Genomic DNA, 23268 nt, shown 5'->3' with positions numbered 1-23268 from the left:
AGTGGCTGCCAGATCGATTGCAGCCTGAACACATGATTCTGGTAGACAAGGTTTTTTTGCTGTTGGTGTTGTGTACTTTCGTGAATAAAATGTTGAGGTTAGGGAATAATTTTTTTTGATATTTACTAAATTCATATAAAAATGTCAGATTCATTCTTTGGTTTTGATGCTAGTTTAGATGTAAGTAATTTCATTTCATAACATGCACTCTAAATATGAATTTTCAACGATTTGTTTTATTTCAGAATTTATTGCAAGTGTCTATTACTCAAATGATAATACTTAAAAAAGTTTTAAATTTGTTTCTAATTGTTAAATTCTTTCTTTTATTTTTTCAGTGTGATGCACTTGACGATGGTTTATTGTCAGAGGAGGATGAAGAAGATTACGACGCTCTGAATGATGAGACATTTGGGGAAAGTGTTATTAGTAAGTAACTGATTGCTTGTTTTTAAATTCTAATTCTACAGTTTTTATCGTAAAAGTGAGAAATAGTGGTAACAATAATCATTATTAATTTTTTTACTTACCAGAATTTTTTATGAGAACTTTTCGTGAGAAATATTGTAGTTTTGGGTAAGTTCATACTCGTGCCCTTTTAAATGATTTACTCCTGTTGCTATATTCTAGCTGAACGCAAAATTAACATGAGCAAAGTTGGAGGTTTTTTTTGCAATTTTTTTATGCGGAAAATTTATGAATGTTTGTACTAGAAGTGCTCATTGAGGAAAAGCGCTGCACAATTTAATTCATTCCTAAATCTCTATGCTATAATGTATTAATTATTGTTAACTTAAAAGATGGGTTTACTGTTCAACTTTGTATTTACTAACGGTTATCTCCTTGAAAAAGCATTCGCCATGTCTTTCTTCGCTGCACTCCTTAAAGTCGTCGTTAAAATGAAATAATAATAGTACAACAAATTATACGAAAGAAATTTTATTGTTGTTTCATTAAAAACAAAACTACCTTGTGAATTAAACTTCTGTTCTGTAAAAGGATCTTGTGGCTTAGTGAAAACAACATTATTAGAAGTTGGAATTAGTGTTTTTAATGATTTTGTTTGGGTGAGGAAATGTGTTAGTTTATACAATTTAAATTAAAATTGATCACGTTTTAAAAGACAAAGTTATACGGTTTGCAACTGGTAGTGGATTTGTGAAAAAGTTCGAGGGAGGAAGTGTATTACATATTCAAGAGCTGAATATGAATATTTCACAATTTATAAATTCTCTTCATTTTCATAAATGAAATCGAAGTCATGAGACCAGAGTCACTCCTACCTAGTATCACCTAGAGGTAACAGATGTGTGTAAGTTGTACCTCTGCTAATGTTCTAAACAGCAGGAGATCGCAGTGGCTACAGATGTTGAGGAAGATTTGTAAGAGACGGCCGATAGTCAAGGGAAAAGAAAAACCCCGGCAGAAAAGTTTGGGAACATCTGCTAAAAGCCAAGTTTAGAACAGAAATAATAATAATAAATTTATAAAACCTAATTTTCGAAAAGTGATTAAAAAATTGAATTTTTTTATTCAATCGTAATTAAAATATTGGCAAGTTTTGATGAAGTTATGGAGTTTTAATTGAAAAATTGTAATTGTAATATTGCAGAAATATATTCTTTATCTTAAATAATCAGCTCTTGGTTTGATATCAGAAAACTGACGGTGAAATAGCCTTGTTGCATTGATAACTGATAAAACTTTATATTTAAAATATCTGCATTTTCTTTTTCTTGAGTAAAGGATATCTAAATAAATTGCTATTAGAACTTAAATCTACCCTAGCTTGTAAATAATAGTTAAAAATATTTAAAATAAATAATTAAAGAAATGTTTTTTAGTTTTTATTAAGGACCACTTCACTTAAATCTTTTCATTCTCAGTTTGTTTAATTTTAAAATCATACGTTAATCTTACAGTTTCCTTTAAATTGTGAAGTATAGGAATTTCATTTACAGCTGCGATAATGTAAAATTATTGCTGATATTTTACTTTTGGTCCCTTTACATTTCTGCTTAATTATGACAATCAATGTTCAGGATGTTGGGGGAGCTTCCAAAGAAACTGGGAATGGTCTAGATTTTTCAAGCTTATAAATCAGATTATAAATTATATTACAGTGCGGTTAGAGGCGAGGCCGGCAAGCTAAGATATATTGTGATACTGTGTTGGATTTCCGATCTAGGCATTGGACTAATAATTGTTTAATAAATGAAATTTTCAGTAAAGTACGTTTGCTACACCTCCTCCGTCTGCGACACCTAATTAGGTACTTGGAAGAAAAACCCGCTTAAAAAACCTATTCAAGAAAAATTGAATTTAAGAAAGTATAGATATCCTCATTTGTTAGATTTTTTGTACGGAATGTAATGAGAACAAATGTATTCACCTTCACTTAGTACATTTTTAATTATTTCACTCCCCAAAAAAATAAACTTTTTTTTTGTCGCACATTTTATCAATCAAAGCACACATGCGTATTGTACTCTAACCAGTTTCGGACTTTCAGTAAGTGTACTGTGAGTTAGAAAAATAATTGAAGTCGAATCCTCTATACCAAACTGAATGTACTTTATGATGGTGATGAAAGTCCGGAACAGGTCAGGAAAGCAATAATCATGCGTGCAATGACGGATAAAATCACGATATTATCAAGCACTACGGGCGGACCTAACCACATTTTTTAGTTGTACTTCTTTGTACGCTCCTCAAACCTATAAATGGATTTTAACCTCTTTCTCGAACCTCTTCGTCAGTCCTCTAGGTTTGATGTAGCAGCTTGAAACTTTAAATAAATTTTTACATAACTTTTTTTTTACATTTGATAGGGTTCTGGCCACCTACCACAATTTGAAGCGACCAAATCTTCTCATATCCACTTCTTAGTCCTTTATTATTCTGGGCTCCTCATCATATGCCATAACCCAGTTTTTCATCCATTCAGGATGCATTCTGCCTAATGAGTCAGAAATATTTGGTTTTTTGTTCAAATCCATAACCTCCGTTCTGTTACACCTGCTCCAGGAGACAATACATCCTCTTCTGAATACGCTTCCGACATTCTCCCTTTATTCCTTTTATAAGATCTTACTTAGTCTAGTTCTTATTCAGCTTCAATCCCTAAGGCTAATGGTTTGAAATGAACAAAAGAACAAGAGTCAAAGAATAAATTTGCTACTATATGCACATAATCCAGGTTGGCCAAAATCGGTACAGATTTGTGTAATATTATCCCCGTCCAATGAATGTTTATTCTCTAATTGGAGGTCAAAGAGTGATCGTGTTAATGTATTTTCTTGATTTACATTTCTGAAGGGAAACTTATGTGAAATTTAATTTTCAAGCTGGAGATTGGGAAGAAGATCATGAGAAGTTGGTGGAAATTACAGAACAATCTCGGCATGGCCTCATTAATGAAGTAGGTTTGATTATGACTACAGCTTTTAAAAAATTTCTATCCTATATGATTTTAAAATTAAAAAATGCTACTTTACCATCATAATTCATTTCAGAATGGAGATCTCAGCGCAAAAATCGCCGCTTTTATTCTGGATGATGAGCCGGTAAGTTTCTTGCTTTTTTTTGTTTTGTTTAAGTCATTTTTGTAGTAAGTGAAAATTATTGCTAAATTTTGTTCTCATTAAAGTTTATATGTTATTATTTAATAACTATAGAGTCCGAAAGAAAATATTGAGCCTGTCAAGCCTAAGACGCGTCCACCTCCAGGATTTGCTATTACGCCTAACGATCACTTAGACGGCAAGCCAGCCATACCTAGTCTGAAGGTATATTATTCTTTCTACCTTTTATCTCCACACATTTATTTCAGTTTTCCTTTTTAGATAAACTCAACTCGCTTCTTTTTTAAAAAAATAAAAATAATATATTATTGTCATGCAAAACCCGTTTACTTCTATGGATTAATGAATTCAAAAAGCAGCAAAAAAATAAGTATAAATTATTTTATGTTTGTTATAGAAAGTGTGCACAGTAGAAGAAATAGAAAGGAATTTGATAAAACCATCTAATAGTATGCTCTTAGAAGATTTGGAAAGAAAATTAATACCAGTGAGTAGTACCTCATTACAGGCTTTCCTAAAAAGTGCCATTTGTGTAATGCTCAAATCACTTAACCAATATCACTTAATATTATTTATATCAATAAGACTAATTATATCCAAAGTTCCAAATTTTGATCGCAATAGCTATTTTATTCAATAGAGTTTTCAGTTTTTATGCGATTTTGTGGTTATACCCACATATGAATACATCAGTGTTTGATAGATGTAGCGCTAAAATTCCGAACTGGAAGATGTAAAAAGTGTGGCTTTTTCTAATATTTTGTAATTGCCCAAATAGTCGCCATGTTCGTTTATTTGACTTTTTTAACGTATGTTAGGTTTATAACCTTTTTGTAGAACTCTTTTAAAGAGCACAATGTTTTTGTGTGGTTCTGGATCATTTTATTATTATTATTATTATTATAGTGAACTTATTAATATTTGTAAAAGCAGTTTCGTACAGATTCTAAGTTTAAGGAAAATTTAATTCCATTAACACGATTAAGAAAAGTCTTGTGATTATTGAAACCAGATTTTTTGTTGAATCTTTTAAAGTTAAGTCTTTAGAATACATAAAACTCACGGTATTTTTATATGGAGTCATAAAAAAAAGGTAATTAAAAAGGTGCATAATAAAATATCCATAATTATGCATTTGACGATATTGTCTCTAATGTCTTCCTTGTTAATCTTTATTTCCCGTAGATTAGTTATTTATATTTAAGAAACAAGTATTATTTTATTTTCTAGTTTCTAGTCAATTGTAGTTTCTATAGAAGCAAGAAAAGTTTTATACATTATTATAACACGATTAAAAATTATTTAAAATTTATCACTAGTGGTTTATATCCTTTCTGTAAATAGGATGTGCTAAAATATTTTATTATTTTTTAATATAATGTGATTTCAGGCCCAGAATCAGCTTCCTTTACAAAATTTACAACGATGTGCACCGGGATTTATTAATTTACCTGTTCCACATTTGGCACTGTTAAACAATCAGTTACCAAAAATACCATCTCTGCCACCCCCTTTTCAAGTGTCTTCCCATGCACCAACTCCTCCGTTTGTATTGCGTAAGTATACTTGCAAAAACAATAACTACTTTTTACCAAGCATAAACTTAGTAAGAGATATGTATTATGTTCATAATAGATTTTCGATATAAAAAAAGATAAGAGGGCACATAAACTCTTCTTACGATTGGGAACTACCCATGGGACCCCATCAAAACTTAGCATAAAAATCGCTCAACCAGAAGTTGAATATTTATAGGGAGGTTATTACTTTTTTGAAATTTTTCCAAAATGACTGCAACAATTGATTAGAAATCAGTATTATAGTAAGAGATAGTCGTGTAAATATTCCCACCACATTTTCTTACTTTAAAAAGAAAGAGAAAGTGTAGCAATCGTATGCAATTTTTAAAATTGAATTCTAATTTTATAATGAGATGTAATTACATATTACACGATCTTCTTGCGCGCGTTTACAATTAGAAATAGGAAAAACGAAAGAGTTCAATAAAGTTTGGCTTCCATATACTAATGAAGGTCCGTTTACATTGATTTTGAATTATTTTCCTAAGAAATGTTTTTAAAAGATATGAATGTTGCAGACAGACAGCACAGTTGCAGTAACATACATCAGAATAGTCACTAGCAATTACCAATAGGGTACAGTCACAAATAAAATCTTTATCCTTATATTTTCATGTATTAAGATTTAACGGAAGCAGTTTGAATTTATTAAAAACTGAATTCTTCATACCAGACTTTTATTTACATATTATCCATTTTACTCAGAATCTCAGTTAGAACTTCTTGAATTTAATCCGTTTCTTATAAGCCAAAATTTGAAAGAAACAAATTCCTGCATCAGTAAATGGTGTATTATTTTACTGAATCTGAGTTTCAATCAATTCTTCAATTAGTAAATCATACACTACGATTTTAGTAACTTTGCTTGCTACTCTTACACTTGTAAGAAGAAGAATTGCAAAACGTGGAGCTTTGATTCTGAGTTTTCAAGGTAAACACTCATATTCTTCAGGTTCCTTGAATATTGAAAAATAGTTTTTTAGAAATCGGTTCTTTAACTATGTGGGCATTTCATCGACTGAAACTCACAGAAAGTTCACTTTTCATATTTAGTTTAAATGCCGCGTAATACCCAGCAATTTGCTTTCTTAGAATCGATGAGCCAGAAATGCCAATAGAACGTATTATTCTTTTTTTATCTCATCCACTTTCTATCCTTAATTTTGGTGTTCAAAACTATGTCTTAGATGGCTAATGCCAGTTTCGTAGCAATGAATATTTGGGTTGAATTACATCTTGTCTTCGAATCTTTTTTTATCTCTTTAAATTAATAAATTTGAAATTGTATAATTCAGTTGCAAAATTTCTTCTTTAAACAATTTTAATATATAGATTGAACGGTTATTATAAATTTGATACTTTGAAAAGTGATTGTGATCAAAATTCACTAAAACGTTTAATTCAATTGCTTATAGTATATAAGAAATAGTTATAGTATTTTAGTATATAATAATGAATATATGTTTTCTTTGTGTTGTAGAAAGTGGTATGCCAGTTGTTGGTTCTCGTCCCACTATTGGTCCTGCGCCAGGACTTACAGTCAGCAGATTACCTCCGCATCATCCTTTAGCTCGTCTGAGAGGTCCTCCACTACTGCCTCATTCTCAGCTCCTAAGACCTTTACAGCCACCAGAAGATGAGTATGCTGGTCTAATGACGCATAAAGAAAAACAATGGTTAGCGTCAATACAATTAATGCAGATTAATACCAATCAACCATTCCAAGATGACTATTACTATACGGTAAGCATTTAAGGTTTAAACAATTAGTTATCACAATATAAAACCACCTTGATGTGCCTTAATTGGAAATTTTTTGTGTTAAATACCCTCGTTGTACAAAATTTAGTTTTGTAGTGCCAAACACGTATGGATTTTTGTGTATACGTAAACTTCTTATTAAATATTCCATTAGTGGGTGAGGATTGACGCTTCAACAGTTTATCTTAAAGAACCAGCAGTTAGGACAGTCAACTCCTGCCAGTAATCCCCAGGGCGAATATATTTCCAACTGCTGGTAACACCCAGACTCTTTAAGGATGCCTAAGAAGAGAAGTGTGTCGGCTGGTTCTGAACATAATTCTCTAAAGCCGCAACTTCCCGTTCTTTGCATAAATTGAATCAGACTTTCTGTACACAAGGTCTGCAGTTACAGAAAAACCTAACAATTTAAGACAGCTTTCACCAACTGAAAGTTATCTTTTAGTTGTACTATTTTGTTTTCTAAACAAGCTTATGTTCGCTTTCAATCATTACTTCTGAAGTTATTTTAAGTTCAGCCTATTAAGTCGGTGTGCGTTGAAACTAGCAACAAAATAAAAATAAATAAGATGACCCAGTTAGCCGGCGCGTTCTTGCAATCAAAAAATAAAAAATTCAATTATGAGGGTTTTATATTATTATAGAGAATTGCTAAACATTAAATAAATAAAATTCAACCAATTGTTATCTTCTCAGATGTATCAGTTGCGGCAGTCAGGAACTCATGGTAGAAAAATTGGTAATTCGATTAAATCTGCAAGAGATACGCCGTCATTAATCAAACCAACCTATACTCCGTTACAGTTCGAAAATTCTTTGGGTAAATTACAGGTAAGTAATTACTTTTTTAAGCATTTCTTCTAATCATAATAATAAATATTTACCTGTATTTAATAATGGATTTTCACATTGTAATTAGATAGGAAGTGTAATGGCACCTCGGAAAATTATCGATACGGATGTAGTTGAGAGTGTAGATTGCTCTGGTACAGTTACAACTTCGAAAAAAGTTAAACAACTACTTTTGGAAATAGAACATGTATGAGTAACCTTAATTTTAATTTATTTTTATTGTTTTCTTTTTCTTTTTAAAAATATAAATTTCATGTTGACAATTATTTTATTAATAATTTGATCTTTATTTCTATTACAGATGTTTTCTTCTGTATTATTAGCGGAAGAAGTGATGTCACCACTTTCAACAAACGAGGACAATATTAACCCAAATGAATTGTTTAGCAAGATTGTGCGCACATTGCTTAAAGATGAAAAATTGAAAGCTGTTTTAAATGTGCGGAAAGGAAAGGTAATCACTAATTACTTGTTAGATCTAATAATTTCTTTTAAGTTGTATCTTTACTCAGGAACAAAAAGTTCATTTGATATAAAGAATAAATTATTTTTATGTTATCCCAAATTATCTTTGGCGTCTACAACATGTTTTTTAAGGGTACTGAACAGTTATAGGTGATATTGCTATTGTTGATTTCTTTCAATAGTTAAAGGTAATAAATCTCTTGAATGCCGTCATTTGATAGCATAAAAGTTTTAATCAATACTTTAGTTCATTTAGATAATACTTGTAATATTATATGAAATCTATTGGTTTCTAATCTGGCGTAATAGTTGGGAGTAATTACCACCTGTATAATATAAATTAAAGATAATTTGGAAATGAATTTCGGAGTTTTAAAAAATTTGGAGCCTTTTCAATGCAATATATGGTTTTACAAGCTGAATAATGTTGGTAAGAAGTAAATTAAATTCAAATATTCCCCTAACAATAATATTTAAAAAAAAGTTCGTGGACCTGTTCGCATCTTTTTTTTTCTTCTTCAAATAAATGATATCTCTAGTCATTTTGAATAAAATTCTTAAATTAAAAGAAAAAAATTAATATTGTAATTGTATGAGTGGTAGGTTTAGATCAGTTTGATGTCCTGCAATAAAACGCAAATATCCTAGTTTCAAATCTAGCTGCTTTCTTGAAATTTTCTTCCCAGCTGATTTTCTTTCCCAATAATGAGAAAATACAGCTCAGGGGCTGCAGGTACCAGTTGGTCTCGGTACCTAATAAACAAATCTGTGCAACACTTACAAGACACACAGTTCTGAAAGTAAATTTACATTTTTTCAAAATTCCTATTTTTGTTTAACGTTAGCTTCACTGTACGATCTGAATTTGAACTTTTTGTCCTTCCGTAGTTGTCTGATTGCTTTTGTATCAACTGTAAAATTACATTGTTTTAAATCTCAAGCATCTTTGAGAGAACTTGGGATATTTTTGTATTTAAAAGTAACATTATTGTTTGTTTCCAGACTCTTGTTCTTCGTGTTTTGCCACATACAAGTGTATCTGGTCCATTGGCACACAAACTAATAACTGTTCTTCCCAGTGCCGCTAAAAAAGATCCTGACCAAGCACTTTTAAGAGCTTTACCTGCCATAAGACAGTTTCTTGCATCAGTTTCTATGCGTACATTAGTAGAGTTAGCAGAAACTTTGCAACCACACATTTCATTTCTTCTTCCAAATAAGGTAGTTTATAATGTTTCTTATTATACAGATTATTTATTTGCATATTGCTTATTGAAAAATGAATTGAAAGAATTTGAGGAAGATTCATTTTGTGTCGTAACTTTGTTAATAAAAACGTCTGTATTAAAAAGTTCAGATTTTTTTTTCATAAATTTTAGAAAGGACATCAATAGATTAGACTCACAAGACCTTTCTACTGAAGGTCTTTTAAAACTAAATAATCTGAACCTAAATTGGAATGCTAATATTGTTGCTTTATCTTGAAAAATAAACTCAGTTTTCATTATCTTGCCGTTTACTTTAGAAAATACCTAGAAAATAAAATCTTAAGTTGTCAAATAATTATTTAACTTTGCTATTCCTCTATCAGTACAGGTTCTATTCTCTTCGAATTATTTATTTTACTAATAGAAAATAAAACAACAGATAATATTGAAAATATTCTGACATCATTTGGAACATCTTTCTAATATGTTCTAAGTTATTAGAAATTTTTCACTGTTCTCTTTAAGTTAACAGCTTTGATTATAGATGTTCAGTTTATAATTGATTTGAAACATTTTTCCGGAAAAAGATTGTGGAAGTTTATGTGGGCTGTAGCAATAACTTAAAAATATATTTCTGAATTTTTGTGAAGGTGTTACTAGTTACTAAGATTACTAAACAAAATAAATGTCAGTATTGGTAGGAAATGTATTAGATTAGTAATTGTGGTTAGAGAAGTGGTGCATTCACAAAGATTTTTTTATCATCGCGGACGTCTGTCCATTTTTGCTAGGTTAATTGAAGTATCAACTTCTTGTACATGTCTGAGTATATTCTGAAATTCACTTATTTTTATGCTAAATTGTTGTTTTTACTTACTCTGACTTTTCAATTTAATTATGTTATCGTTTGTGAGCTATCGAATTGTTGTGGAATGTATGATCTAACTATAAGTTCATGAACGCTAAATCATGAGCCTAATATTCAATTTTGTTTCAGTTCGGAATTTCAGTAATTGCTAACATGATAGAACGAGCAGAGTGTCTTATAACAAGTTCTAATGAACAGCCAAAAGATTGGATGACTTTTATAACCACAATATTGTCTAATTGTCAGACTTGTGAAATAGAAAGGCCCGTAGTTGGATTACCTGGACAATTGTTGGCCACTCATTTGGCTAGGTGCAAATCTGCCAACAATCAGGATATTGTAATACTTCAGAAAACTTTATCACATCTGAATATGTTTGATAAATAGGGATATTGTGTACTGAAACTGAAATTAGATTACATGATCTCTCCCAGGTAAGAATTAATAATCGTATAATAGTAATAAAAAGAATGCCTTGAACATACATAAAAAATCTTTCGTGTATTACTCCACCGTTCATCAATCTTTGCAATAATTATTTAAACCAAATAATTGGTTTTTGCCATTCGTGTACTTATGGTGAAATTAAATACAGCCTTAAGGAGGTAGAATTTCTTTTAAACATGGTTATACTTCTGGTCTTTGTTTTAATTTTGCTTTATTCCTTTTTTTTACTATGTATATGCATGTGTAAAAATGAGGTATAGATATAATTATTAATTTTCTTTATCAGTTTAAGCGATAAAAAAATAATAATAATATTACTTATGTTTATTATGACTGAAGAACCTAATAGTTGTTCTGCAAAAAACAAATAAATAAATAAATAAAAATAAAATAAATAAGTAATAAAATAAAGAAATTAATTAATTAAAACGAAAAGCGCTTAGCCTTGGAGGGGAAATTGAAGGTTTTATTTACTTTGTTTACAAATTTTTATGGCAAAAAGGAAAGAGGAAGGAAATTGTGTGCAATAAATCTTTAACAAGTTTAGGGAAAATTAAAGTTATAATAAGAAAATCGTTAATATATATATATCATTTATATATATATTTATTTACGTGTACATAATTTTCAAATGTTTCTTCTCCTCTTTACACAAAAATAGCAGAAAAATAAAATTGGAAGTGCATCTTTTATTATTCAGAGCAGCATTCTTCTTTGATCTTATTGTATTCAGAATTTGTAAACATTTCTTCTTACAAAAAAAAAACAACATAAATTAGGAAATTTTATTTTATTTTTTTTTATCACTGATCTTTCATTCCAGAATTCCACTTAATAATAAAAAATTACGTTGGGATTGAACTGAAATATTTATATTTTTAATTTGTAGGGGGAAATTGAAATGTTCTGTTTAAATCATTAGGGGGGAAATACATAAATAATTGAAAAGTATCCGTTCGAAAACAATTGTTTCAAATATTGCAGCATTGCAATATTTTGTTGATGTGATATTTATTATAAAAATTTGTGGAAGGAAAAATCAGTTTTAATTTCTGATTAGACTTCTAAAGCTAGGTGGCTGGGACCGCCGCGTATGTACATTTTGGTTCTATTTATTTAAATTTTAGTTATATCTACATTTATATACATTTTTTTTTTCAATTTTTAAAGAAAACATTACTTTCAATTACGACAACCTCTAATTTTATGGAGTAATTATTTTTTTAATTTTTTCTAATAACGTTAATTTAAATTATTAACAAAGATTTTTTTTTTCAACTGTGTACTAGATAATATATTTTTTATTTTGACCTGTATATATTGTAACAAATTGAAAATATATGTGTACAAATTGAAAAAATAATTATGTAACTTGATTGGAAAAAGTTATTTATTGGATAGTTTTGTTGTAGAAGAATTCATCATTATTTATATTACCTCCTTTTTTTTTCTTCTTTTTGCTATTAAAAATGTAAATATGAATATAAATTTTAGGATTTTATAACTGTTTTATTTTTCCCCTTTACAAAATTTCCTTTGACAAACTTTTTTGATTGCATTTAGAACAGTAAAACTGGTTTACATGACAGGTCTGGCCGGGTGGTGTGCGTACTTAAGAAATTTAAAAATTCACTAATTTTTAAATGTTTGTCCCTCGCTCATTGTTATCCGTGTCATTTTCTTAACTCTAAAGAGTACGTGGAGCGATTTATCGAAAATGGCACGAGCTCTCACTGGCTAGCTGTCATAGCTTGCTAAAATTATCACAACATGCATACTGTGAAAAATAACATCTACTACATTTTTTAAACATTGCGAATTATTATTCAACGATTGCTACTTTTAATTTTAACTTTAATTTATAAAATTTAAGTACAATTTTTCTTTGAAAATATACTTTTGGAGAAAAAACAATATAATACAATAAATACACAGAAGTTGCTCATTCCTTGGAAAATGTTCTTTTGGAGAAAGAATTCGCAAGATAATATGACGCAATATAGAAACCAGAAAGGTTTTTCACGAACAACGTACTGTCATGTAGACCTCTTTCGTTTTAATTCGTTTTTTTTTTTGGAAAATTTATTTAAGAGTAATCTTAAGTAGTACTTCCCAAATTGTCTTTTTTTTTAGTACAGTTCAGGAATGTATTTGTAAATAAGCAACTAAATGTTTCGTAAAACTTTATTGGACTCTAGGATGGTGGTGTTGGCTCTAGCTGGCCTGGTCCGCTATAATTTAGTATAATTCTGGCGCTAGAAATAGTATGTTTCAATGGATACCGGTACTGTGGTATTTGGAAAGCAAAGGTAGAAGCTGAACGTCTGGCAAAAAGGAGAAAGTTGGTTCAACCAGAATTACTATTATCGATATACATATGATAATTTTAAAATCTGAGATGAAGTAAAGCGCTGGCAAACTTTGGTTCATCAATGCGCTGGAAAAGATTACTTCATCCAATTTATTACAAACATTATGAACTAAACTGGCGATGGATGGTAATCAGAAGCCGGTCAATATTGAAGGAAAACATCATTCCGAATTAAATTTTCTTTTCTTACATGGTATCGTTGATTACTGGCCATTGAAATGTTTTTTAAAACATTAACAATCTTTAACGCAAAGCATGTTCATTTTTGTAATCTTCTAAGACAAGTCATTTCACTAATCGATCATTACATTGAGACAGGTATAAAACATTAAGAAATTAATGTTGCCGAGCTACATATTTGTAGTAAATTACTTAGTACTAATAAATAACTCTCAGAAAGATCTAAAAACATTCCCTGGTTTTGTCAATACAGTAATTATAAATAGCATGTGAAGAACAGCTGACTATGTTTACATTATAATGCTTAATAACAGCAGCCATAGGAATGGACGCTGGCTCCAGTACTTAATCTAGTAGCCATTTTCGTAGATTCGGCATTATTCAAATATAGTTTGTTGTAATTCACAGTGTCGATTTTGTGTTACATATTGATTTCCTGATTGTAATAAGATATAAATAATCTAGTTTTATGAATTTTAGTTTCTTTAATTGTATTTTAATTCTTTTACTGTAAGCTGCACCTATTGATTTTCTGGGCTACTTTTTTTATTCTTTTTTGAACGTGTACAATATCTTATTTTAACCGTAACTAGAACCTTTCAAGATGAATAAGTCTATTGCTGAAGAGAAAGAAGAAATTGTGAAAGAATCATTGTTTAAATTTTTGATGCAACACATACCCAGTGCCCAAATTAGGTGTTTTTAATAATTAAATGTAACTATTGATAGTACTTGAAATTATTTTTTATGCAAAAAGTATCATAATTGATTGTCTGTTGTAGCACAATTGATGAAATAGTGCTAAGCTATGTAGTAAGGATTCTTGAGGAATTAGGAGAAGAGACAGCCGATGAAATCGAAGGAGCTTTTGATGCTGAAGGTTTCTGTGAAATGATGGCAGCTTATTTTCCAGAGTTTGCCACGATTAGTTTACCCAAAGTCTGCCAATGGATGTTCGAATTGGAAGGAACTTTAAGAAAGACTAGAGATAACAGTATGATTAAGACATAATAATCATTTATAACAAGTTCCCTGTTTTACTTATACTGAAATGCTTTCCTTTATTTTAGGTGATTCTTTCATTGAACGAGATCTTTCCGAACTTCTAGTGCCAATAGCATTATCACGAACCCATAATTCTTCATCAGAATGTAGCAGCACTGGTAAGAGTAAATCACAGCGAAAGCATCAGCTCTCTGAAGCAAGTGACGGCAGTTGCAGTTCTGATAGCAGTGGAGAATATTATGCTCACGAAGTAAGTAATTTATGAAAAGTCAAATATTTAAATTTTTAATTATATTGATATTTTCATGCTAGTTTTTTCTATCGTACATGCCAAGAAAAATCGTCTTGTAGTTCTACACTCAAATCTGGTTGAACCATTTTTTTAAAATTTCATCATTTGCAATTAAAGGTTGGTTAATGTAAAATGATTACTTAAAAAAGTAAGTAGTGAAATACTTCTGCTAAATGATTACGTACATTAACAGTCGGAACAGAAAGTACAGTCGAAAGAACCTTCATTTTTTTTATTTTTATTTATTTATTTTCTTTTTTTTTTTTTGGAGAACATTGAAATGAAAAAGTATGGTCGCATAAAATATATCTTGTACTCCTTAAATAAAATTTTCACCGTAGATTTATATCAGAAATAAATATGTTCTGCTGTTAAATTATTGAAGTATACTTACTAGAGGATCAGAATTGATTTTCATCACATTTTCAATTCCAGGATTTTACTCAAGGAGATCTCTAATTACTTTCCACACATGAAACTATCAAGACACATTAATATTAAATTCTGAATCGAATAATACCTCATTATGCAACATTCTATACCAACAGACAGCGGTTAGAGACGAATTCTACTAATATGTGTTGTGATATAGGATTCCATTCCTGGTATAGGCTTTGATGTTAGGTACTTTTTCTTCATGGGTACAAATAACTTCTAATTAGCGAGGTCTATAATCTAATAATTAACATTCGATTTTCTTTTAAAGTGTGTAAAGACCGTACTGTAATCCGCTTAAAGCAAAGTAGTCCTAAGACATTTGCTACTGAATGTTATAATATCGGTGAGTTCTTTATTTTAAACCTGCTCTTTTAGTTTGAATCAGATATGTATAACTCTATTCATTTTCGTATTGGAAGAAGAAAGAAGAAAATAAATTTATTATTCTGGGACTATTGTCCTCTAAGAATGAATACATTACACTTGGAGGCCCTATTAGTTTAGCTTAATTTTTAAATATTTATAAATAAAAATAAGTATTTAAAAAAATAAAATATTAAAATTAATAAAGTAACAGAATACAATATCGTAATATCGTAGAAAGCTGGTTTAAAAGGAGATAATTGAACAGAAGGGATTTAAAGATGGAAAGAGTAGGAGCATGACAGTCAGATGAAGGTATTAAGGAGTTCCAGAAAAAGATAGCGCGTATTAGAAAGGATTTGTCGAAGGATAAAGTACGGTGTGAGGGAATATAGTGATCGGTGGAACCAGATCTAATATTACGGGAATGGATCGAGGATTGGAACTTGAAGAGCTGGAAAATATAAGATGACCTATAAGATTGGGTGACATGGAAAAGGAAAGAAGCCAAAAAATACTGGCGGCGATTGGCAGGAAAAAACAATGCATTGTTGCATTTTCTGAATATTTATTTGGTGCTACTACATTATTTTTCTTATTTGTTTCATTATTCAGATTTTTCTGTATTATTTTCTTTATGTGAGTCTGTGTTTGAGAAAATTATTTAAAAATCATTGCAGCCTAACAGATTGTAAATATATTCCCATTTCCATTTATTATTAATATTTTTTCTGAAATATTTTTTTTTGTTTTCAGGATATAAATGATTACGAACAAATACAAGTATTACAAGAGATGTTTCCTGGTTTGTGCGATATGGAAGTGAGGCATTGCCTAACAATTGCAGGAGGTGACATTGCTACAGCTGCTCAACTCGTGCTTCATAGACAGGAAGCAGGCCAAACATTGAATCATTCTTCCATCTTGCAGGTAAGCTGGCAGAAGTAATATTAAGTAACATGTATAAACAACATTACTTTTTAATGGAATTGCATTTATACTTACTTATAATACTTATTTTATTTTTTAATGTTACATGGCCTTAATGTGACTATCAGCAAGGGTATCTGTTCCCATCAATACGATTAGTTTTAATAATTTTCTGACTAACATGTCATAATTGAAATTCAAACTCGAGTCGCAGTATTCGCACAAACACAAAAAGAATTGATTTTTGGATGGAAACCATCCTTTAAATGGCCTGAATTTTAAGATCATATTTTCATTTTCTTCCTTATTCTACCTAATCCTTCCGAAAATTTATTTTGTGGCCTAGAATCATTAGAAAATTAAATAGGACTGCATTGAGTTGATGCAATAAGAATAAAATAAATCATAATTGTAAGCAAGTGTTTTTCTTGACAATACAGGCTAGTTGTGTTAAATAACTAAAATAAAAAATTATGCAGCTACTGATTTTCTGACAATGCAAGCACATGGGCTCAAAAATTGGGTAGCGAGTAAGTTTTGTCTTGAAAATTCAGGCTCATGATGCTCCAATATATTTCCCAAGATATTTTTACCCCTTTAACCCATCTCCAAGTGGTTATTTTGTAACTCTAATTTTATTTATTTATTTTTTCCCCTATAGAATGTGAGTGCCAAATGTGGTCGAAATCTGTAAACTTTTTATGAGTGTATTGCAGTAGAACCTCAATGAATGGAATCCCTTCAACAGAAACGAAAAAAGGAACCCCTCTGATTCAAGTGACAAAACATAAATAAATAAACTAGGGATTTTGTTTCGTTTAGCCGTTAAAATTATATACAAAAAGGCTTAATTTAAAATTATTTACTCATCCCCTCACGACTTTCTAATTTAATCGACTATCCTGGTTCTAAATTTGTCCGGCTTATTGAGTTTATACTGAACACATTCAGTGCTTCTCAATGAACACATATTTTATAGCGTTCTTACTATCATAGCTGTAAAAAAAGGTAAATTAATAGAAGGATTTGATGTTAGTAGATATATTTTCTTTACTATTGGTGTTGATTGCCAAACTTCATAATTATGAATGAGACATTTAGCTCAAAAATGTGTATAATTATTTAATTCTTAGCATGCTGGACAACCTAAGGCTGTTGTTGATGATCAAGAACTGAAGTCGCGAATAATCGCTCGTTATAGTTTTGTGGACAAAGATGATGACGCCCGTGAACATAGACCTGTGGCTCCTAAATCAGTGAGTTAACTTTTTTGATTTCTAGCCTTTCTTGATCTGCAACTCTATCATGAAAATGTTTTATAATATTGAATCTTACCACATTGACAAAGGTAGAAAAAAAAGACGCTAAATATTTGATCTCCGGGCTTCCGAAAGTGCGAAACATAAATATTTTTTTATATGACCTACGAAATACTTTAAATTACTTTTAAATTTATTACAGAGCCGTTCACTGCACAACTTGTTCTACTACATAAAACCAAAAAATGTAGAAATTTGATGAAATAATGTACTTTGTTTTTTATAACTCTGTGTAGTATAAATTCAAATAAATTTACCGTTATCATTTAGCGGCTGCTACTGTGTTTGAGTTGAATTAATCAAAATCGCTTCTGAAATAAATTATTTACTATTCAATGGCCAAAAACTTTTTGATTTTTATTGGTGTTAATCTTTATTATTTTGGAAATTTATTATAAATGCAAAAAGATATGGCTGAACCAAGTGCTTTGACACTTAAATTTAAGATGTTTCAAAAAATGGAGTTAATCAGTTTGTCCAGTAAACGGCTCAAATATTAATGAGCCTTTTTATTTTTTATTTATTTTTTTTTCAGCAGTTTTCTTACACACCTGATGTGTACTTATGCACACCTATCATTTTTATTTGAAACTTATTTAGAGTGTCAGACATACCAGTGATTAGTACGTCATACCATCCATTTTATGTATTAAACGTTTACTAAAACTTTTTTCTTTGTCAACAAACTAGGCGAAAATGTTCATCGCCTTTCAACCCTATGCAATTCAGCATTTTTCAACTCCACGGTGCCCACTGCGAAATTATTCCTAACGTTGCTTAAAAAAAAGGGAACATATCCAATATGTCCTCTGCTTGACCTACTCTCGCCGAACAATAAACGCAGATCATGTACTGGAGCTGCGCTTGCAAACCATGTCCTCATGTTTTAATCTCGTTCGACCTGCTTCTTCATCAATCCTAACAGATGTTTGATTGAGCTTATAACGCTATGGAATGTGTTGCAGTTGCTTTCTTTAACCTTGTTTTAATTTAGTATATCAGCCTCACTCAATAAACCTGTTTCATAGTTGGAGAGACCCATCAAGACATCGCCCCTTAATTTTTCTCACGATACAGGATTGTGACCTAGGAGTCTGTTATAACCATAATCTACTTCGTTTCAAGTACTCAACAGCATGACTAATCGCGTGTTATTACCCTCAAAGTACTGCGAGTACTACTAGAAACTAAATGGCTGATAAAGAATTGTCTGCGACATTGCTCGGGATACCGAGCTTGCCCTGTCAATCATTGTCAAGCTGTATGGTTCCAGATTCTTTTTTTTTTTTATTTTTCCAAACTTAGTTACCGTTTTGCACACTGTGTACAAGTTTAAGCCAATGAGCTTGTAAATGTAATTACCATACAAGGTCAATGCACCCTTAAAAAATACACATTTCATCGAAATTTTTATTTTACTGAAATCTTTATTTATAGAAAGTTAAATTTTAAACCTCAATTAGAGTGATTTATTATTGTTGAAACTCACTCGCCAGTTTGATTCTCAAAAAAATTCTATTCTTTTACCTTAATATCTGCTCTCTTTGAAATAGGTACAAAAAGAAATATTTACTTAAAAATATATCCTTGGTTATTAGCTATTCAACAGTATTGAATTATTTCGAATAAAATATCCAGAATAAAAGTGAATATTCATTCAGTGTTGTGAGTTAATTGAAACATAATTTATATTCAATTATGGTTTCTAATATTTTCTTTGTTTATTAGTAATTTATAAATTCTTTGTTCGTATTCATTTAATTTACTACTATTTTACTACAGGAGCCTAAAAAATTGGTTAGATATCGAGATAACAAGATTGTAAGTCTTAAAGGTGAACGCTTTACTGAAATCAAGAAAGATGATGAAGAAGATACAAAGAAGAATACTGGTGGCATTAAACCTCCTAGGCAGAATAAGTATCATTGATTACAGTTTGGCGAATGTGCCAAATTTTTTATATATTCCTGACATTGGTTATTTGTAGCGAATATCGCTACCTAACATAGACGTATAGAGAGCCACTGCTGTAATTTGACAAAATTACACTGAATTTAGATATTCCTCATATTCAAATGTTTTATCCTTAAGTTTTTTTAATTTTTTTTGTACTCAAAACAAACGTAATTAATTTAATGTTTATTTTATATAATTGATACCTAGAAGAAAGGAGAGTGCCATTTTAGATCTTATTATGTTTTTATTTAGTATTGTAAAAAAAAAAAAAAAAAAAAAAGATGGACAAATGAATTCCAAAGTGCTTTTTTCTTTCTTTTTTTTTTTTTAATGAGTAATTACATAAAAGCGTATTACTTCGACATCATTTCCTTTTTTTAAAAAAACAATAATTTGCTAGCGAAATGAAAATTGAAAAGTACTGCAGTACGTCCAAAGCATAAATTATTATTATTGTTTTATAAATAAACATTTACTAAGTTTTAATATGGGATGATCTGAATTTTTTCTCGATGAATTCGTAAGATAGGCATTTTAATAATAAAATTGATTGCCTAAATTTAAAAATTGTACTTGCATGGTTAAAATTAATCTAATTGTTGTGGGAAATCCTGTAACATTTACCCAGTTCATAAAAAATTGAACGTGGTTCAAATAATTGTAAGTTAGTTTAAATAGTATGCATTAAAAAATATTTAAAAGTATTAATTTCATTAATTAGAGCAGTAAATGTATGTTGAATGTACAAATTTACAACCAAAACTAAGCCACATTATAATTAATTATTCAAACTTGAACATTATACATGGATTCACCGTGCAAGTGTTCTAATAGTTCATTTTAAACCGAATTCAGTAAAATAATTTTTCATAAATTATAACTTGTGAATTTGATTTTTGAGGCTCTTGCTACAATAATGCTTGTTTGCTTTGTTTGAAGTCTTAATATGTCCTATTTTTTTACATTTCTCACCACCCGAAATCTCACACTATTTCTAGTATTCGTGGAAAGAATACATTAAGATGATGTAAGTTTTTATACAAAAGCATTTATTTTAATCAAGGATTATTTCATTTTACACTATGCTATTAGGTTAGTTGAATAGTCACTCTTCTGCATTTTTGTTGGATTTTATGTTGTTTCCATCCAAAAAGAAATAACTATCAAACTCCTAATTTGTACATTTTCTGTCCCAGTTTATTTTGTCCTTACTATTTCTTGAAAGGAAACTTAATTTTCTGTAATTTATTAATTATTCAACTTGATTAATTTGGTTAGTAGAAATTACATGAAGTAACTAGTGGTTATTTGCTTCAAATTTACATAATGTAATTGGTTGGAACATAAATTGTGTTGAGGAACTTCTAAGGACCAAATCATTGTAAGTTTTTAATATTATTCATTTAAGAAAAGAGATTGGAGGGAAGAGAAATTTTTTCTATGTGGGATACTAGAACCAGGCTGATTTTCTTTTTACATAGGTTGATGTGTTTTTATTTTTTCCCGAATTACTGGCTTTTGGTCATATGATATCTCAATTTTAAGATGAACTATAAAATTATTATTATTTGCTAAAGATTCGATGATTTCTCTCTCTCTTGTTTCAGCAATAATACAAGATCATTGACTTGTTATAAAACTGGCCTTGTTCTGTGAATGATGCATTATCTATTGGTTCTTTTTCCATTCAAAAAAATGTTTTTTATCTAAATATTGGTAATTGCGATTTTTTTTTGTTTAAATTAAATAGAAAAGAAATTGATGAATAAAATTAGTTTTCATCCTGGCTTCAGCTCAAAAATAATATTTATTTATTTAAGAAAGTTATTTGGGTAAATGAGGTAAATTTATTTTCTTGTCTGATTTCAATAAATAAGTAATAGTGCTATTTATTGCTTTTTTAAAATAACTTACGGTTCAGTATTATGTGATTATTGTTTACAGAAATTTTAATAAAAATGTAAACAATTTAAATATATTAACTCAAACATTTGTTCTTTCAAGTTTTATAAACGATTTGAATTTTTTTTTTTTAAATTTGGCCGCAGATTCATTCATAAAAAGTGCAATGTTTTTATTTATACATATTATACAGTTACTTAAACCAAATTCTATAAGTGTATTCTTTTAATTAAACAAAATAATATCTATTTCAATACTTTTTGGTTTACAAGACTAATTTTCCAAAAAGATAGACTTGGCTTTTATAGTTAAAAAGAAAAAAAAAATTGCATAACCAGCATACAAAATACTTTTTATTTTAAATTTTATACATAGTGGATAATTAATTCTCTATAATATAAAATAAGAAAAAAAAAGTGGAATCCTTTTTTTTTTTATACAAGTTTTTGTTTGTTTTGGTTTTATAGAGTTCTTGGTAATTACGAGCTTTTTTTTTAACATCATTGTAAAATTTATACTTTAAAATATTTATGTGTAAAAAAATTGAGGGAGTTCGATTTTATCAAAATGAGTGCAAGTACTAGGGCAAAAAATGCAAACAAACAAAAAACATTTTAAATAACGTCTACAGTTGAATAATCTGTTGATTATTTTTACGATTGCTAGTCAAGAGGTTTGTTACTATTCTTAAAAAAAAAGAAAAGAAAAAATATATATATATATAAGAAATTTTAGCTATAATCGTACGTTAACAACTTCTCGGATTGCTGTCCGACTCTGCATTTTGCTTATAGATGTTTTGCATTTTGTTTTTTTTTTCTCTCCTGAGAATTGGTAATATTTCTCTTTTAATTTTTTTGTGATAAAAAGATTGTGCAAATTGTCTTTAAAATTAGGACATTTATGCACAAGTGATTTTTTTTTGTAATAGATTATAAAAAATAAGTTGAATTACCTAGCACAAATATGGGAACATTTTTAACATTTATATAATTATTATTATATATATTAGTAGACATTTATTTTGTTGTTTTAGGCTGTTGTTATTATTATTTTTATTAACTACATTTTGATCTTGGTCACATTTAAAAAAAAAAGGAGATAGATAAGAAATTGTTGTAAAGATAATTTTATTTCCTTCAGAATGTATTCTAATTTTCCTGACTTAATATTCGTTTTTAAATGCTATTTGCTTTATTTTTTATTATTTCTTTTTAAATTAATTTTTTATACTTTCTATTTATTATTTATTTAAAAAAGAGTGTAGTAATGAAATTACACAGTGTTTCTTATGTAATTTGATGTGCAAATTTTTCCTCTATTATTAAGGGGAAAAAAGTTGTGGTTAAGTGTTAATGTGAGCAATTGTAAATATAATGTTGTAATATTTATATGTTGGACCCTATTGTGCAGACTGTAAATTATAATTAAACCTGAGAAAACAAGATCTCATTTATAAATATTAGATCAATAAAGCTTATAGATATTCTATTTGTTATTTGAATTTAACGCCAGCTAACATCTCAGATTATTGGCGTTTGGAACCTTTTTCAGAGTTCTACCGGCCTAAAGACGGTGATTTTTCGTTAAAAACAACAGTCCATAACCGGACAATGAGCTGTAAGAAGCTCCTGGGAAGAGAAAATGTAAGGGCCAGCGCTGGATACGAACACGGGATGTCCGCTTGGGAATTCAGTGTGCTAACTACTGATTTATAATCTTTGAAAGGATATTAATAACAAGAATT

General features: G+C 29.5%; 2 protein-coding genes across 3 annotated transcripts; both read left to right on the top strand.

Annotated features, from left to right (window-relative positions):
• The first annotated feature begins 3 nt into the window (after positions 1–3).
• On the top strand, positions 4–11462 carry Patr-1 (Protein associated with topo II related - 1). Its single transcript, XM_074134259.1, has 13 exons — positions 4–180; positions 339–429; positions 3348–3421; positions 3516–3566; positions 3678–3788; positions 3982–4071; positions 4975–5140; positions 6645–6907; positions 7622–7756; positions 7845–7964; positions 8079–8231; positions 9245–9463; positions 10448–11462. Exons 1-13 carry the CDS (start codon positions 142–144, stop codon positions 10703–10705), a joined length of 1770 nt encoding a protein of 589 aa, XP_073990360.1. The 5' UTR covers positions 4–141; the 3' UTR covers positions 10706–11462.
• On the top strand, positions 10612–23012 carry LOC141457365 (CUE domain-containing protein 2). Of its 2 annotated transcripts, none has more exons than XM_074134266.1 (6): positions 10612–10752; positions 14099–14310; positions 14387–14571; positions 16171–16344; positions 17478–17600; positions 19446–23012. In XM_074134266.1, exons 1-6 carry the CDS (start codon positions 10739–10741, stop codon positions 19590–19592), a joined length of 855 nt encoding a protein of 284 aa, XP_073990367.1. In that variant the 5' UTR covers positions 10612–10738; the 3' UTR covers positions 19593–23012. The 2 variants fall into 2 exon arrangements, with proteins under 2 accessions (XP_073990367.1, XP_073990366.1); XM_074134265.1 differs by lacking the exon at positions 10612–10752 and adding an exon at positions 13619–14012.
• Positions 23013–23268: the final 256 nt, after the last annotated feature.

This window comes from Rhodnius prolixus, unplaced genomic scaffold, assembly GCF_049639745.1.
Source record: "Rhodnius prolixus isolate KJV_2025 unplaced genomic scaffold, Rpr scaffold_10, whole genome shotgun sequence".
In the NCBI taxonomy this organism is placed as follows: domain Eukaryota; kingdom Metazoa; phylum Arthropoda; class Insecta; order Hemiptera; family Reduviidae; genus Rhodnius; species Rhodnius prolixus.
The sequence above is the reverse complement of the archived record's forward strand: the minus strand, read 5'-3'. Positions and strand labels throughout refer to the sequence as shown.